This window comes from Pagrus pagrus (genome assembly GCF_965226575.1).
Source record: "Pagrus pagrus genome assembly, chromosome: 4".
Taxonomy (NCBI): Eukaryota; Metazoa; Chordata; class Actinopteri; order Spariformes; family Sparidae; genus Pagrus; species Pagrus pagrus.
In genome coordinates this window covers 13,836,206-13,849,619 of record NC_140188.1, presented here as the reverse complement: position 1 = coordinate 13,849,619, position 13,414 = coordinate 13,836,206, and the positions used below count along the sequence as shown (strand labels likewise).

General features: G+C 44.2%; 3 protein-coding genes across 3 annotated transcripts; 1 reads left to right on the top strand and 2 right to left on the bottom strand.

The window, feature by feature from the left end:
• Positions 1-863: 863 nt before the first annotated feature.
• On the bottom strand, positions 864-4,491 carry neu4 (sialidase 4; the record flags this gene model as incomplete). The annotated part of the gene is made up of 3 exons (XM_084350799.1): positions 864-2,338; positions 3,895-4,150; positions 4,291-4,491. 3 exons carry the CDS (start codon positions 4,489-4,491, stop codon positions 1,320-1,322), a joined length of 1,476 nt encoding a protein of 491 aa, XP_084206925.1. The 3' UTR covers positions 864-1,319.
• Positions 4,492-6,505: 2,014 nt separating this feature from the next.
• wdr53 (WD repeat domain 53) lies at positions 6,506-8,638 on the top strand. Its single transcript, XM_084350310.1, has 3 exons — positions 6,506-6,569; positions 7,197-7,692; positions 7,774-8,638. The coding sequence occupies exons 2-3, from the start codon at positions 7,204-7,206 to the stop codon at positions 8,443-8,445; spliced, it is 1,161 nt and encodes a 386-aa protein (XP_084206436.1). The 5' UTR covers positions 6,506-6,569; positions 7,197-7,203; the 3' UTR covers positions 8,446-8,638.
• Positions 8,639-9,375: 737 nt separating this feature from the next.
• Positions 9,376-12,509, bottom strand: srprb (SRP receptor subunit beta). The gene is made up of 7 exons (XM_084350311.1): positions 12,274-12,509; positions 11,818-11,912; positions 11,624-11,701; positions 11,461-11,543; positions 11,228-11,364; positions 10,637-10,691; positions 9,376-10,279 (listed from the first exon to the last, which is right to left on the bottom strand). The coding sequence occupies exons 1-7, from the start codon at positions 12,443-12,445 to the stop codon at positions 10,069-10,071; spliced, it is 831 nt and encodes a 276-aa protein (XP_084206437.1). The 5' UTR covers positions 12,446-12,509; the 3' UTR covers positions 9,376-10,068.
• Positions 12,510-13,414: the final 905 nt, after the last annotated feature.

Here is a 13,414-nt window from a genome sequence, read left to right as displayed (position 1 = left end):
GAACTGAGAGTGAAAAGATTGAATTTTCCTTTAGACAGTAGCTGTGAAAAACAATAGTTTTTGATTTGCCAACCATCAGATTGGCAAGAGTCACAAGTAGCTGTAATATCATCATGCAGCTGCATTATCTTTTGTGCACAAGGCTAAAAAGGAAATGCACATCATACAACAGTAGTAGGACTGCCCTCGTACGGATCAGAACGAATCAGAATCCGAAAGAGGCTCTTTAAGATGGATCCGTGACAGAAATGGACGGACAGGAGGGAAGTTTCAGTCTGCTCCACAATGCACACGGCACACTGTGTGAAAACTGTGCAGAAGAGGATGAAACTGCCAGATGGCTCACTGTTAAAGGTACAAATCCTTTCATCGACCAGACCTGCTCATCCAATGTAACTCTGCACAAAATAAAACAGACCACGGGCGCAGAGACCTGTTTTATCACCTTCTGGACATTGCCACAACCATCAGCAAACAAAACAGATGACACATAAAGCGTTCATGGAGGAGCTGACAGCTGAACTCTTTGGCAAGCCTCTCCACGCATCTCCTGCCCGGGTGTCAGCAGGTCATATTCCTCTTCCTTTCATCGATGCCAATGCAGAAGACTCTCTCAAGGATGAGAGTCAACGTGGGAGGTGTGAACACTGCCACAACCAAGGCAGGCAAAAGACCACACCGTGGAAATGCCTGTGCCTGCAGCTGGACAGAAACTGTTTTACAGTCTGGCATAACAGTTGAAGAAAAGAAATAAAAGTGCACATTATATAACGTAATATGTTCTGTGTTTTTTTTAATACATGGCAAAATATTTTGTTTGAAAAAGAACAGCTGTTATAAGGCTCATTGTTTATTTGCACACATCCTATAAAGCTTGATCGTATATATATATATAAACATCTACTCAAAAAAATGTATTACAAAATTTCATTCCAGTCATTTATTACAATTCCCCATTAAAAATATAGCTTTATATGTTTGTTATAAGCAGAGATAAGAATCAGAACAGCACAACAGAAGTGTGTCTCAGCCTGAAACGTGACAGGAGGCAGCCGTGCTCGTACCACGTGTGTCCACAGGGGCCGCCACAATCCACACAAATGAAAGCTCCTTGTTTTGTGTTGATTTAACTATAATCATGACCTCTGTGCTGAAACATATCAGTGAACGAACTCTTCTAAGACAGCGTCAACAAACGCAGAACATTATAGGCATCATTAAAATAAGTCTTTATGGCACAACGGTTTGGACTGCATCAGATTGTACAGGTGTGTCTGTATTTACACTTTCCCTCTGTAATCAAAGCTTAAAAACTACATTTAAGACACAGAGCACATCTCAGCCAACTTGCTCTTCTTCCTCCTCTTCTTCACCTGATGGAAACCTGGCATACTCTGAGCATCATGTCTACTCGTGCAACTTGTCTCTGAGACTTGACTCTGCTGTCTTTTACATTCATCCTTGCTATTTTTCCCCAGCTGCACGCTGCGGGGCAGATTATCAATAAGTTCGTAGAGGGTAAAGATGCAGAAGCAGATTTCGTCGTAGGCTGTTCTGGTGCCACACTCAAACAGGCAGGCGAAGGCCACAGCGGGTGGTGCACCAGGTGAGGGTGGCAACTCCAGATAGGCGAGGTCAGAGTAGGCGCTGGGGCCCTCGTAGATCACCCAGGGGCCGCGCCAACTGTCTGGATCACGGGGAAATAGGCTGAGGAACACGCCCAGATCCTTGCGTGCGGTGGTCCATGTTGGGTGGGAGTACACCACCCAGGTGGGGGTGAGGAAGTCCGGAGGGGAGGTATGACTGTGTGAAACATTAGTAGTGATTTTTGGAGAGGGAGAGTTGGTGTGATTTGAATAGTTCATGCAGGAAGTCCAGTGTCTGCCGTGATGTATCGGCTGGTGTAAGTGATGGTTAAGAGAATGACATAAATGTATAGGGGCAGGAAATCCCACAATGCTACCATGGCAACCATTTCGGGGCTCCACCAGCCGCTGCACCAGCTGCCCCTCCTGAAACACTGCTCCGTCGTCCAGACTGAGGGCCTGCACCCTGTATCCCAGAGGGCTGCGAGCATTGCAGTACAACACGTTAGTCCCATCCTCTTCATCCACAGACACCATCTGACACTCCACGCTCTCCGGCCCCGGCACTGCCTCCCCGAAACGCCAGCTTCGCCCGTGGGTGTCACTGTGAAAGCAGAAGGCATGGGGGGTGGTCTGGCAGAGCTGTCCGAAGCACTCTTTGCACTCGATGTGGTAAGCGTAGGCAGGAATCAGCAGGCGGCCGGACTTGAGCTGGATGCCGTGGCCCGGGCCCAGAGCAAAAGTGGCCCATTCTGCAAGGACAGAGGGGGAAGAGACGGATTCAAATGTAGTGACACAGTCATGAGTGATACACTTGAATTAAACAAATAAACTAAATAGGGAAATGGCATAAGGGGTCATGACACTTAAAGGATAGGTGTGAACATCAAAGGTTTTTGGTCACTGTAGTCACTTCTCCTGTGCAGAGAAGAGATCTTTTCTTTACTCAGTTCCAAAGTAAAAGACGAGAAATAAAATCCACAGTCCTCTTTCAACACTTTGAACACAAACAAGCAGGCTGCTTAACGGAAATCACGGGGGAAAGAAGGACAGATGGACGGGCTGCACGTAGAGGGGTTTTACAAGGACATTAGGCTGCTTCTGTACATGACAATGGTAGTACATGACAGCATCACGGATGACTGGAGGCAGAACCACTTTTTTTCTTTGCCTCTTCCACCACAGGTTATAGCATGGGACAGATACACATCAATAGCTGGCCGTCGGTTACGACAGAATAAACCGACCATCTCAAAGACATCCATCTGAATCCCCTGATAGACACCATGAAGAATGCATGCAAGTCATTTTATCACCCCCACAGAGATCTGGTTGTGCATGAAACAACGGTTTCCTTCAAGGCTACAGCTGGGATGGAAGCACAACCCTCATGGCAGGGATTCAAGCTGTTTGCCCTGGTTGATTCTGAGACTGGCTACACTGTGGACTTTACAATTGACACCAGCAAAACAGATATTCCCTCTGGACATCCTATGATGTTGTGATGTCCCTTGTGCAACCAGGATACCTCGGCACAGGCAACCACATCTATAAGGAACTTTTTTTCTTCTTCAGGGCTCTTCATGAGCGCAGGTTTGCTGCCTGTGGGATTTACAGGGAGAACCGCAGCGGCTGCCCTCACAAAACAATCAGCCCCATGAAATGAAGGAACAGGAGCAAAGTTTCAGTCTGCTCCACAATTCACACTGCAAACTCTGGTAAAACTCTACAGAGGAAGATGAAACTGCCAGATGGCTTACTGATAAAGGTACAAATCCCGTGTCTCGACCAGACCTGCTCAGTCAGTATCACTCTGCACAACATAGATCGTTTTGCAGACATCTGTTTTATCATTTTCTGGAAGTTGCCATCACCAACAGCTTCATCATTCACAAAGAACTCTGTGCACTCCAGCAAACAAAGCCCATGACACAGAGCGTTTAGAGGAGCTGACTGCTGAGCTTTTTAACATGCCTCTCCACACACCTCCTGCTCTGGCACCTGCAGGTCATCTTCCTGTGCCCGTCATTGATATCAGTGAATAAGGACCCTGTGAGAGAGCCCCCGTGGGTCACAAGAGGTGTGAACATCGCCACAACCAAGGCCAGCGAAAGGACACACCGTGGTAATGCATGGAGGGTGGTGTTTGGCTGTGCCTGCAGCTGGATGATATTCATTTGCACACATTGTATGAAGCTTAATCTGTGGTATGACATCATTATTCAGTCCCTCTTAGTAGAGTGACATACAACACTTCTACTCAAAAAAACTGTAGCTGTCAGATTGGGAAAAAACAGCACCCTCTGACCTTTGATAGTATCTCCTATGACCTTCTTGGTTAAGTCGGTGACAGGACTCCAGGTGTCTCCGTCGTCAGTGCTGCAGATGTAGCAGAGACGGGTCACATTTTTCCCTGTCACCAGCTGATAGGACTCTGATGTGTGGCCGAAGACGGCGATGAAGAACAGGAAGAGAGTACCCGTGAACTCATCGTACACCGGGCACGGGTTCATGGACCGGTGGCCTGGCAGGAAGGCAGTGCCAAGGACACGCATGTCCTCCCACTGGAGCATCAAAGAGAAGAAAGAAGGAATTAAAAATACCAGATTATGTCTAAACAGAGGAAGTAAGCTCAGAAACAGGCTGGATCAAGAAAAATAATCAAAATTAAAGGGTCAGTTCAGACCCACTGACTAACACTGACCTCCACATAGTTCCTGTAGAAGGTGCCTTTCCTCATGACCAGCAGGTGAGCCTGAGAGTCGGACGGGCTGAGTCTCTCCTCACAAAAGGCCAGGAAGGATCTGGAGCGGGACAGGTAGAGCAGCGCTGGGACTCTATACGTCACTCCGTTTGCCTCCTTGCGGAAAAGCACCGTCCTCGCTGGGAAATAGGGCGACCTCATGCTGGTGTGTGTTTTTTTTTCTCAAGGTAACTCTAGATCTTTTCATGAGGAGAATCAGAATCAATATATCAGGATTTTGATGCTTCATCTGACTTTGACTGCTCTGACAACTTATGATAAAGATACAAAAACATGCCTATTATGTACAGGAAAGTAGGTTCCCAACTCCAATACTGCTAATCCTAGACTAACCTCCTATTTTAAAGTTTTAAGAAAACCTGTTAACACCAGCTTGTTATAACTACTGCAGGTATTATTGTGCACTTGACACTGAAACAGAAACCTGTTTCTATTTAAATCTGTGGAGGCAGAGAAGGTGTTCCTGGCACAGTTTCGCCTACTACCAAGCTGCATGGAGAAGAGAAAAAGTCTAAAGAGGTCAAAACTCCAGCAAGACTTGTAGCATACAAAACAACTTTATTATCAGACCAATGCATTTTGGCTTGACGCTTTCATCAGGGCCAGCCAGACTCTTTAAATGTGCAGGAATTTAAATGCTTAGCTTCCAGTTTCTTCTACCAATAACATGTTCTGATATAACTGTTGTTTAGAGGTAGTTAAACATCACATTTTGCACGACGATACAATGATCTCTCATTCTTGCCGCTTTTGAGCATTCCTGCCATTTACATGCAAGAGAATTAAAACCCCAAATACATTTTAATCCAAGCACAATGTCCGAAATATGAACGATGAAGTCTAAAAATATGGTACATACCTTAAACTTCAAGCTTTACAAAAGCTCCAATGAGCTTCATTTCTAGACACAAATAGAAAAAGCATCCTTTCACTCATCCCACGGAGAAGAGTTGTGACAAACTGTCACAAAACTTGCTGACAAATTCTCACTGTTTTCAGCAACTACGGTATCACATCTAACACATATCCATCTGCTTGGTCAAATCTGTCATTGTAACTGCATTATAAAGAGGAAGTAGCATCTGATGCACAGGTCACGAGCAGGAAAAAGTAGAATACTTACATTCAAAGTGCTCTGTGAGAACGTGCAGCTTCTTTGTGAGGGTATACAGTATGTGTCAGCATTTGAATGTTGGGTTGACAGTGTGATGTGTGTGTGTGTAGTTAGTTTGTGTGTGTTTTCACAGCCTCTCCTCTCTGTTCCCTATTCAGTGCGGCAGTGTGGCACGCTGCTCACTGACCCAGAAACTAACCACACTCATCACATCTACAGCTTTGGATGAATCAGCGGAGAGCAGCCATTGTGGAAATGAAGGCCAGAGGGGGGGACCCGCTGAACAATCATCTGATGATCTAACTCCTCTGTGTCCTGTGCGCTGCTTCGTTTTCTGCAGATTGTGCTTGGCTTGTATTTCATGCTTGTTATGTTTGAGATAATGTTGTAAACTTATGGGACATAATGTGCAATAATGGGGCTCTATGTGCAAAATCATGGACATAATCACTGAACATTTGAATTAACCATGTATTTAAGATTTGACATCATACATACATATGCTCTCTCTCTCTCTCTCTCTCTCTCTCTCACACACACACACACACACACATTGTTTATTGTTTTATTAATACTTGCACCTTTATTGATATTTTATATTTGCACAAATAAATACAATTTTGATAAATATAGGTAATGTTTTCTCATCCGTTTTTATGATATATATTCCAAGATATATGTAAAATATATTATTATTACTATCATTATTATTATTATTATATGACGTGCTCCTGAGGGGATCAGTTATATTGTGCAGACCCACAGCACTGTGCACGAAGCACAGAAAATCTGTTTGGTTTTGACCAATGACAGGTAACATTTTGCCCTGAGGTTTTAATTTCAGGCAGTGTTTCCTCACATTTTTTTTAATTACCCAGCATCAACTGCCACCTGATAAATATTAAAAGTCAAGGATATAGCAAACTACATCGATGCTAGGTCGATAACTGCTGGTAAATGTCTGGCATTCCTGGCGAAAAAAGCAAAATAAATCTGCCTGTCATACAAAACACAGGGCATAGTGAGCTCATTGAGCTATGACGACATCAATGAGCGACGTAGCCCCACATGGCAGCCTGCTGAAGTTTTGACGGCACTTGCAAAGGTAGCGTAAATCTGTAGTATTGAAGTTATCAATAATATCAGAACAGTGTTATGATTGATTTTCAATCAGCAGATTAACACAAAGTTTTTTTTTAATCGTAGCTAAACCGTTAGCTGGAAGTTAGCTAACTGTTTGCTTGTAGGCTAATACATTAGCAGAGCTGCTGCAGAGCGGAGACTGTTTGATCTGATCCGGGTTTGACATTTAATGTGTTATAAATAGTCAGTGTGGCTCTTGGGTATTTAAATGTTACGTGACGTAAAGCTGAGACGACAGCTGACAGGAAACCATTTCGTTACAGCTCTTTAGCTGCAACTTTTGAGCACTTGAATACATAAATCAAAATGTTTTAGTGTTTAATCATGCTTACCTGCCTTCTGGGTTGTTATGTTCAGTTTACGGCTGCAACCAATTATTCTCTTCATTATTATTCAATCTGCTGATCATTAATAAAACATTCAGTTGCTTGATCAATCCTACAAATACAAGACAATGGTGACGATGCTCATTATAAGTTCCCAGAGCACAATTTGTCTCATTCAAACCCAAATATATTCTGTTCACTGCCACTGAAAACATAAAAACACCACAAACTCATGTTTCTCCCTGTTAACTTCCATGTCCTAGGGTCAGCATGGCCAAGCAGTGGTCTGAGGGCCACTCCACGTCCATCCTGTGTGTTGGAGCGTCTTCAGGCCCGGAGGGTCTCCTCGCTTCAGGCTCCGAGGGCGGAGAGGTCACTGTGTGGAGCCAAGAGGGAACCATCATAGGCCGTCTGACGCTCCCTGGTGAAGAGGACAGCACGAGTGTTGTGTTTTCGCCTGCGGCTCCGAGCCAGCTGTATGTGTCGCATGGAGACACAGTGAGTGTGCTCGACCCCCGAAACCTGAAGGGCCCCGTGGAAGAGTTTCAGGGTGCAGGGGAGGAGGAGATAAACGCGTTGGCACTAAACGAGTCAGGGTCATCCCTGGCAGTGGCTGATGACTCCGGGGCAGTCCGGGTACTGGAGCTTCCTGGCGGGAAAGTGTGCAGGACTCTTCGTAGGCACACAAACATTTGCTCCTCTGTGGCCTTTCGGCCTCACAGGCCCAATAACCTTCTGTCTGCTGGATTAGACATGCAGGTAAGGGATAGTTTAGAGAGTTAAACCATTTGTATACATGCCACATGAAAACACTTAATGATTTGTTTTTTGTTGCTTCAGGTGATGCTGTGGGGGCTGCAGAAGACGCGTCCTATCTGGACCCTCAACCTCCAGGATGTAGCAGAGGAAGAAGACGACCATCAGCAGCGTCCTGGTCAGCTTTTCAACCCGCCACTGGCCCACTGCGTTTCTGTGGCGAGCTGTGGGAACATTTTGGGTTGTGCTGCAGAGGACGGCCGGGTGCATCTGATGCGGATCGGCAGCGGCTCTAAACTGGAACAACAGGGAGCGGTCAAGGCTCACAGTCAGGGCGCCTCACAAGCCCACTTTGTTAATTTCCTCCCTCACCCTTACTGGCTCGTCACGGGGGGGAACGACGGCCAGGTCGCCCTGTGGGACCTCAGTAAGCACCCGGTGGTGACTCCAGAGGCAAATCCCAAAACACGAGTGACAGCAGCTCCACGCAGGAAGGGCAAGAGCAAAGCAAAGAGGAAAGAACAATCCCAGGACAAAGCAAAGAGCCCACCGAAGGCTGAAGCAGAGAAAGAAGCGGAGGATGAGGTGGCTGCAGGTTCAGAGGAGGTGATGGAGGAGAAGCCTGGGCCCAAACTGAGCATCAGTCACGGGGACAAGGTGAACTGGTTGTGTCCCGCTGTGCTGAAAGGAGAACCCAGTGTGGTCGTAGCAGATCAGAGCTCCAGTCTGACGGTCTACCCTCTGACTCAACTATAGACTCGAGCACTTTGCAATATATTCTGTAGTCTTTTGTTTCAGTTGTAGCAATACACCATTTCCACTTGCCTTATTTTTAGCTTACATGCATTTTTGAAATAGTACTCCTGTGTTTGATGCTGTTAGAGCTAACAGCATCGATATTTGGATTTCTGGTCTAAATGGCGATTGGTATAAAGTTGTGACAGTAAGATCTTGGTCTCCTTTTAATTAAGACTGAACTGTGGCCAGAAACATAACTGGTACAAAACCAGTACAGGATGGTAGATCTTTACAGAAGCAGGCAGATGTCACATAAATTGTTTTTTGTATGAGTTTTCACACAATATTCAACAAACTACATGTGTAATTGATGTTTGGATTTCATTGGAAGCAGCTCTACTAATTTGATATGACTTATCTGATGGTTTTGCGTGTGTGTGGCCTCCTTTCAAACATCCTGCTGTACTTGTAAAAACTACCACATTAAGACAAAAGAAATCTGCATGTTTAACTGAGTGTGTGGTGCTTTTTATAGAGTAAAAACATCTCAATCTAAACCAGGTGCCAGACAGAAAGTTTTTAAATAAATGAAAGCTGCTCCTAAGATGTGACATTTCAAACACGTTGCTCCGTCTCAGACTTAAGATATTTAAATATGCGCTGAGCTTTAACACAGATCATACAGCCACATTTCTAAATTGCTCGGGGCTCTGTGGCGACCTCGTCCTCTGGGGAGCTGTGCTGCTATTTTTAAAATTAATATAAAGCAGCACCTCGTGAACAGACAGCGAGCAAACCTTCATGTGATGTATGCTTAAGATTTGTTTCTGTGTGTGTTAATGATTAAATCATGTTTGCTGCTTACTAATCATTACAGGCTGAATCTATTTAACACCAGACAGACCAAACCTCTTTCGTTCCTGTTGATCTGTGGACTTTACATCACTGTCAAGCATCAAAAACTTTATATTGTCAGTTTTTAAACAAGCCAGACAACTACAAACACAAACTCTGAACAGATTCATACATTCATTGCAAATGCACTGTATTCACGCAACACTTTCAAACAAATAAACGTCATTCTTTTGCAAACAAGCAACACTTTTCTATAAGAATACCAGAAAAAAGGCACAAGGCTGACTGTTTGAGTTAATGAATACAATTCACACCTATCTGTCTTAACAAAGGCAGCTTATACATCAGACTAGCTGAGTTTAACACAAAAATGGTGAAAATATGTGACAGCCAATAAGAATTTTCCTTTAAATCGCAATTATAAACAGCAAATCTTGTAATTTACCTAAATTCTTTAAACTATATCTTCTCTAAAGCCAAATAAGCGTTTCAAGGCGGATGTTCACAGTAAGATTTACACTGAATGAGCACACGATCATTTCTCAGCACTGCAGAGCACCCTGACGAAATGCTACATCAGTCTTTTTGGTGTGTTTTGATTGAATATGTCTCAAACATTCTTCCACCTTTAATGTCATTTTATACTGACAGTCAGCACAGATTGGACCGCTGGACTGCTTTCCCTGTCAAATAAATCCTCCACTGAGATGCAACTGTCATTTGAAGTGACAGTGGACACTGATCCTTTGGGGCAAATTCTGCACCGAGGATGTTCAGTTGCTGATTTTACAGTTTAGCCAGGCTCTTCTCCAGGCTCTCCAAGTCCGCATCTCCGTCTTCACCCTTGCTGCCGCGGGCGCTGCACTCCAGGAACTCCACCTTGAGCGGCAGCTGGCTGAACTCAAAGTCCTTTCCTTTTTTCCCCAGGTACACACTGCCGCCCACAGAGCCGTCCTGAGAGCTGAGGGCTGCAGAGCGCGTCACTCGCAAGGTGTTCCTATGAGAAACAAGAGACAGAGTTGAGGCAAAATGGTAGTTCAATCCCAAACTAAAGTGTCCGTGAGCAAGACACTGAATCCTGATTGCTTCTAATGGCCAATCCAGCACCTTGCATGGCCTCGAGTAGTGTGGGTGAACTTTTGAACTGTCACTTGAACCCATTGATCAATTATCAAAATAGTGGGAGATGTAACTCAATAGTGTACGACGTATTGACTGATTGTTGCAGCTCTAATAATTAGTTATTATAATCTAACACAGGAGGTGTATATTTTATTGAAATTTCCCTCAAATAAAGATGATATGGGGTTAAGAAATACAGCCCAAAAATACAGAAAATGTAGCAGTTACTCACAATTCCTTCTCCAGCTGCTGCTGAATCAGTTTAGCTGATTTTGCCATGGTGATATCTGTAAAAATAAAAATAAAAAAGGAGAAAAGTAAATAATGGTGCAACATAACAAACAAAGGTAGGTGTAGGTGTAGGCTGAAAATTACAGTTGTTCAAATACAAGTATTGGAAATGCCCCAGATACAGCCTGTATTAGTACACACACAAGTCAATGCACCGATCTGATACTGCATAATTTATTTATTAGAAACAGGATCCTGCTTCCTCCCAGCAGCGTCCTGTTGTTTTTCTTTTACTGCAATAGTAGCAATATCCAGAAATGGCAAACAACTGTTTAACTTTCACATCCATAACATGACATCCATACAGGGTAAGGTGTATAAAGCTGTTATGTAATAATAAAAGATAAAATAAGATATGATATGATATAAGTTATTATTCCAAAGGAAATGATTGTGCTGGAGATTGCTCCCCCTCAAAAACTACAGTAACCTCTACAATCAGTTTTGGGAAGGAACGAATGGTGTCAGTACGTCTCTAATGAATATAATGAACACGAGGTAGAAAATGTTCCCAGTAAACGTGTTGCTGAACCTTGTTTGTTGCACGCCAACAGTAGAGCCGGGGCGTTCCTGGAGATCACGGTGTCCGTCAGCAACATGTACAGGAACTCTGCCACGTCTCTCACTTCCTTCTGGAAGATGCCGCTGTCCACGACAAACACAATCGCTCTGGAGAGACGAGTGAGAGGGACGTGATGATGAGAACAGGGTGTGATCAGGGCGAATTAATCAGTTCACCTGTAGCTTGACATGACATGTCCTCACCTGGCTGCAGATTTGAACTTCTCCAGGTACTGCGAGCGAAGGCTGTCATGTCCTGGCAGGTCTATCAGAGTCCAGGTGGAGGCCTGTGTGCAGGAGGGAGAGGGTGAATCTGTAAACCATGATCATCACGAAAGGATGACAACTGATGATAAACTTAACTTACCTTGTCATTTTTGGCTTTGTATGGAGCACTGCTGTCAGTGATGGAGGTCTGTGTCCGCTTGTACTTTCCTGACAACAGCTGCCAACACATAAAATTGGCAATCACTTACAAACATGCATCAGTCTTGCATCAGCAAAGCATCCTCTGCTAGACAACGTGGCGATGAACACCACGTTACAATTACATGAACTCACCCGGCTGAAGATGAGGGTTTTCCCAGAGTCACACAGTCCGACCAGCAGCACAGCACTCCTGACAGTTTTACTGGTTAGAAAGTACTTCAGAAACACTGAAAAGAGACAGCAGTGTCTGATTAAAACACCCTGTTGTCCATTAACCAATGACAATCAGTAAATCTGAATGACTTCCGTGCGAAAATGCCGATTAGGTGTGCAGCTGACAGCTGTTGACGTTAGCTTCGATTTAGCAGTTAGCTTCCTAGCGTGCTAATTTAGCTAATGGCTATAAAGCACACATTATTTCATCGAATTAGCATTAAAATTAAATAAAGTGTCAGCAATGAGTGTCCTGACACAGCTACTTTCCAACAACACACTGTAAGCTAACAATGCTAAGTTAGCTCAGCGCTAGGCCTAGCCCGCTAAGCTAACGCTAGCATGCTACCTTCAGCTCTAACGGTAAGTCCTCACCACAGGTAATGACAACCACAGCCAGGGCGACGATCACTGCGATCAGAAACGCAGGGTCTTGGTCTTCGAGCTGCTGGCGAAGAGACTCAATGTAAGGTTCAAATGGATTTTCTGCCATTTCCACGTCTTCTGCTTTTATTCCCATGTTGCCTCCGGTGCTGTCTGCCTCCATCTCCCCGGCTGAAGCTAATCTGAGAGTGGGACACGTCTTCTTCCTGCTGCAGCCTGCAGGGAGCCGCTGGGGTCAGCAGGGGGCGCTGCAGACCAGGATGGATCATACACTTAAAGATTTGTCTCTATTTGTCAACAAGGGTTCAGGATACAAATGGAAAGCCTATATCCTTAATGAGAGTGTGAGATAATAGACAGACATGGCCTATTAAATCAAAATCAATGACATATTAAAGGGCCCCTCCAGTCAAAAATGTATTTTTCTTCTTGTCCCCAAAGTTAATTGTTTGAGCTTCCCTGTGCTGTTTTCACTTTCATTACTTAAAGCGTAACTTTTCTCTGCGCTCATTAAAAACCTGATCCAAAGAGGCGGGGCTACGAGCATGATTTGTGACATCACAAATAGTTAGGAAGCCAATCCTGGTTAAATATCCAGAAAACAGCAGCACCTAACTGTACATACTGCTCTTTAAATACTTCTGCTCCCTTTCCTTTTTTGTCTTTTGGAAAAGAAAGAAACTTATTTATTTACGACTGCAGTTGACTGATACCTTCTGGGTGTGCTTGTTTTTGTTTTTTCCTCTTTCTTTTCTCCTTTATCTCCCTTTTTCCTTGTCTGCTGTTATTTCTCCCATTCTCAAAAATAGTAAATCTATCTATCTATCTATCTATCTATCTATCTATCTATCTATCTATCTATCTATCTATCTATCTATCTATCCCCTTTGTCTGAGGTAGATTTAAAGGACAGGTTTAAATTAAGTCCTCCTCCCCTCATTATAACATCAGTGTGTGAATGAGGAGACATTAAGAGAGAGACGCTGCTGTGGGGTTAAGTAACTATTCATCATTGGCCCTCACATTCACACCATAGGACCTATATGGGTCGTGGTTTTTTTTTCGATCGGGACCAGATGCGCTTTTACGCACTCCGTCTCCAGCCCTCACACTCCGCGCGCTTTTTACGCAC

Coding starts and splice junctions, on each gene's coding strand:
- srprb (XM_084350311.1), bottom strand. CDS start 12,445: ATGGAGGCAGACAGCACCGGAGGCAACATGGGAATAAAAGCAGAAGAC. Junction 11,544..11,623: donor ACAAAGCCAAAAATGACAAG/GTAAGTTAAGTT, acceptor TCCTGCACACAG/GCCTCCACCTGGACTCTGAT. Junction 10,692..11,227: donor GTTGGCGTGCAACAAACAAG/GTTCAGCAACAC, acceptor TTATTTTTACAG/ATATCACCATGGCAAAATCA.
- wdr53 (XM_084350310.1), top strand. CDS start 7,204: ATGGCCAAGCAGTGGTCTGAGGGCCACTCCACGTCCATCCTGTGTGTT. Junction 7,693..7,773: donor CTGCTGGATTAGACATGCAG/GTAAGGGATAGT, acceptor TTGTTGCTTCAG/GTGATGCTGTGGGGGCTGCA.